Source organism: Sinocyclocheilus rhinocerous, unplaced genomic scaffold (assembly GCF_001515625.1).
Source record: "Sinocyclocheilus rhinocerous isolate Xijiao unplaced genomic scaffold, SAMN03320098_v1.1 scaffold812, whole genome shotgun sequence".
Taxonomy (NCBI): domain Eukaryota; kingdom Metazoa; phylum Chordata; class Actinopteri; order Cypriniformes; family Cyprinidae; genus Sinocyclocheilus; species Sinocyclocheilus rhinocerous.
In genome coordinates this window covers 205,412-209,514 of record NW_015639023.1, presented here as the reverse complement: position 1 = coordinate 209,514, position 4,103 = coordinate 205,412, and the positions used below count along the sequence as shown (strand labels likewise).

At 36.6% G+C, this 4,103-nt stretch overlaps 1 protein-coding gene across 1 annotated transcript in view; it reads left to right on the top strand.

Annotated features, from left to right (window-relative positions):
- Window positions 1–4,103, top strand: part of LOC107750978 (poly(rC)-binding protein 4-like) — a 35,988-nt gene that overhangs the window by 8,707 nt on the left and 23,178 nt on the right. The window contains exon 3 of the mRNA XM_016566549.1: window positions 1,719–1,904. Within this exon, the coding sequence (XP_016422035.1) occupies window positions 1,719–1,904 (186 nt within the window). The remainder of the gene's footprint in view (window positions 1–1,718; window positions 1,905–4,103) is intronic.

Below are 4,103 nucleotides of genomic sequence, written 5' to 3'. Positions count from 1 at the left end.
TAATAGTTATATTAGTTATATATTTTTTTTATTTTAGTAATTATAGTAAATAGTTCTAGTAATTTTGTTGTTTTAGTTTAGTTAGTTTTTTTTTTTTTGGCAACAAGCTGAAATGAAATACTTTTTACATGTTTTGTTTCAATTAATGTTGATTTTATTTCAAATAACATTTAGTTAGTTAGTTAACTATAATAACCCAACATTGTCATTGATGAACAACGAAACCCCAAAACATTTTTGTCAGTCATTTTGTTAAATATGCATTTTTAATGTTTCATTGGCTGAATCAACACACAAGTATGACATATTAACAAAATCCTGACATGAAACTCTAGATGGTGCAGTCCAATAGGTCTAACTCAATCTGACATAATGACATCATCACATGGTGCAGCTGATTGGTTCTTTTCGTATCAGCAGCCAATGAGCTTGCTGCTCAACATTCAAATACTTGGCTAGTGCTTGCTGTAGCAGTTGCAGTGTGCTTTAGAAACCCTCCACCTTCCCCAGCTCCACCTGTATAGATCTGCTATGGGGTTATTCATGTATGCTACATAGGGGTTATTCATATATGTTATATGTGCAGCAGCAATATTTCTTACCAAAGCCTCAGAGAGTTGTCATGATAGAAATGTACTTCTGGTCTTCTGCAGCCTTGTTTCTGTTCAGTTATATATGGTTTCAACTCTGAAAGAGACTGGTTAAGTTATATTTAGGTTATTTAATAAGCATTTGCAAACACTGCTACATGCATCATAGTTTGATGTTTTAAAGAACTTTGTGGCATGAAATTTTATTCGTATTAAGGCTAGATTTATGAGATGGGTGGTCTCGAAAATGTTTGAGAGTTAGTAGACATGTAGATGCAGATTAATGAGAATTAGTTGACATGAAGTTGACATGTAGTTACAAAGTTACTTATAGTTAGTAGAATGTCTAAAGTGGACTATCGAAATAAAGTGTAACCATAATATTAATATACAAATTGTATAAAACGTAAGTTATACTGTAGCTTCAATACACTGTTGACTAAACTCACTTGCATTTGCATGCATTTGTGCATGATTGATAGAGAGATCAGTTTAAATGAAGCTGACAGTCAGAGCCCTTCAAGAGAATGAATCATGCAGCTCAGTCCAGATCTCTGCTGGAGACATCCACACATTTAGACAGAGCACACACGATACGCACACCTAACATAAGGCCTATGCGGGCGGAACTAGTTTCCCTGAGGAGGTCAGGTAAATTTGTGTTTTACAGATGTATGTTGTGATTTTAATCCCATCCGAATCGAACACGCCTGCGTTTTTCTCGCACAGCCCTGGTTAAAAAATACTGAACAAATTGCCTACTATTTTCTTGAGCGTCCTCTGAGAAATCTAATCCTGTCTGGATAGGAATGTCTTGTGGTATATTATGTTTTTGTTTACAATGCTGAATATGGTAACTATTTTTTTTTCTTCATTATGGATTAAGGTGTTTTTGCCAACTTGGAGTTAAAAAAACAGTTGGTGGTTCAAGTACTGTTGGCATCCTACCTGATGTAGAAAGAAAATGCATTTTTATTAATTTATGTGCCTAAAAATGCACACATACCTCCGGCATATTTCATTTCTGAGGTTAAAATACAATAAAAGCAAGGCCACAACTTTCCTATGCATTTGAGCAGAAATACTGCGTACTAGAGTAAATGCATAATATTTAGTTTATTTACTCAGTTTTTTTTCCTCTTTCTCTTTATCAACCTCCCATCCATTTACTGCTCCTTTACTTTTCCATCCTTACAGAGCAGTGCACGTATCAATATCTCAGAAGGCTCATGCCCAGAGAGAATCATCACCATCACGGGTGCCACAGAGTGTGTGTTTAGAGCCTTCACTATGATCACACTCAAACTGGAGGAGGTACGTACAGGAAAACCACTCTTACATATACAAGCACGCTGAGCAATAAGCATAAAATATAATAAAAACATGCATGTCATTTCGCCAATGTTAGAGAAACTTTTAAAGAACTTTGTGGCATGAAATTTTATTCGTATTAAGGCTAGATTTATGAGATGGGTGGTCTCGAAAATGTTTCATCTGAAATGTCAATTTCCCTGATAAATTAAAACCACCCAAGCCTCGCTTCACCTCTGTTATGACATATCCAATCATCCTTTTAGCCCATCTAAAGACAATGAAACACCAGTCAAGCGTGCAAAAGCAGGTCTGCAGTCATGACTATGCCGCACACGTTAGCTTTTGTGTCGGAGATAGCAAGACACTATCTGAGGCTATCTAAGTGATTCATGGACTATTGATTCCCTAGTCAGTCCAATTGCAGGGCCTTCGATTGGAAAACCTGTTCCCCTGAGGCCTATCCATGCAGATGCCATATTGCTGTGTAGTGAAGCAGAATTGATATTAATTTGAGATATGTTAAACTAGTCAAACTCACTTTATCCTCCACTATAAGCCATTGTGAAAGACAGTCACCCTGGGAAAACAACATGTCATGCAAACAAACGCGAGACAAAGGCAATAAGTGCTTTATGATCTTTTTTTCTCCCCTACAGAAAGGAGAGACTGTGAAAAGGATACGAGAGGAGGTAAGCTACATGCTACTCATAAATATTGTCTTTCTCAGCTTCCCAGCATGCATCATGTGCGCAGAACAGACGGTATTCCTTTGAAGCTAGTGCAGCGCTACACCACATGCATTTTTACACATAAATGTGGATTAATGCTGGAAGAAAGACACCGTAACGCCCTTACATCCCACATACATCTTCAAAACAGTTGATGTCCGCCACATTAAAGCTGAAAGACTGCAGAAGACATGAATATTTAAATGAAGCCTTTCATCTCAAGGGCACATGACGCGCACATGCGGCGGACTCTAATTCATTAGTTTGATATGAATGTGTTGGTATTTTCAAGGTAGTTGCTAATAACAATAGCTTCTGGGTAAAGATTGAAGTGGGTTACCAAGGAGAAAAACCCAGGAGTGGGTGAGTGTGTCCCTGTGAGAATAAGAAAATATATATTTTTTTTTTTTTTCCTGACAGTGGCCTTCACTATGATCACACTCAAACTGGAGGAGGTACGTACAGGAAAACCACTCTTACATATACAAGCACGCTGAGCAATAAGCATAAAATATAATAAAAACATGCATGTCATTTCGCCAATGTTAGAGAAACAGTTTTTTTGTTATTTAAAGAGCGCGTTAGTATAGGCGGGTCCACAGCTCAAGTACACTCTGCTTATTACACACACAGGATGTGAGAATAAGAAAATATATATATATTTTTTTTTCCTGACAGTGCTGATCAGAAGAAATTCTTTCTTGTCTCTAGTTCTCTAGCTCGCCTAAACCTCTACCTAATGTTTTTTTGCTTCCTAACAACATAAAATGTCAAGAAGATTGTGTTTTTTCAACCTAATTAACGGTTTGGGGGGTGGCAAATGTGAACGCAAGCCTGCACATGAGGCATTCTCTATTGCATTAGTTGGGACACCACAGGGGTCAATCCTGGGCCCGATAGATGTCATAAACAGAAGAAATTGCCACTGGACATTTTTTTTTCTGCTGTTCTGTGCTATTTATTAGCAGAAGGAGCTTAAAGAAAGCGGGGGGGGGGAATCTGTCATCATGTACTCACCCTGTCACACCAAATCCATACGACTTTCTTGTGTGGAATGTAAAAAGAGATATTTTGAAGAATATTCATGCTGCTCTTTTCCATACGACAAAATCATATAGTTGTGAATCTCAAAAGCATAATAAAACTACACTATAATCCAAATTTTTTGAATAAATCGTTAATTTCTATCACTCCACAACAAATCCTTTAAAAATTCAGAACAGAACAGAAATGACAAGTTTAAACAGTTTAAAACAATCATAAATTATAGTGGAATTCATTATAATCACCAAGTCTATACAAGATTAAAGCAAAACTGAAACTACCTTTGTGCGGGGAAAAATTAGCTATAAAAAATAAACTTCGGCGCCAAATGTTTGCGCTTTGTGCATGGTTTGCATACTTTACAGTAATTGCATCAGATAAGTTGGTTTGTAATATAAGTTTCAGGTGATTAAAAAAAAAAAAAAAA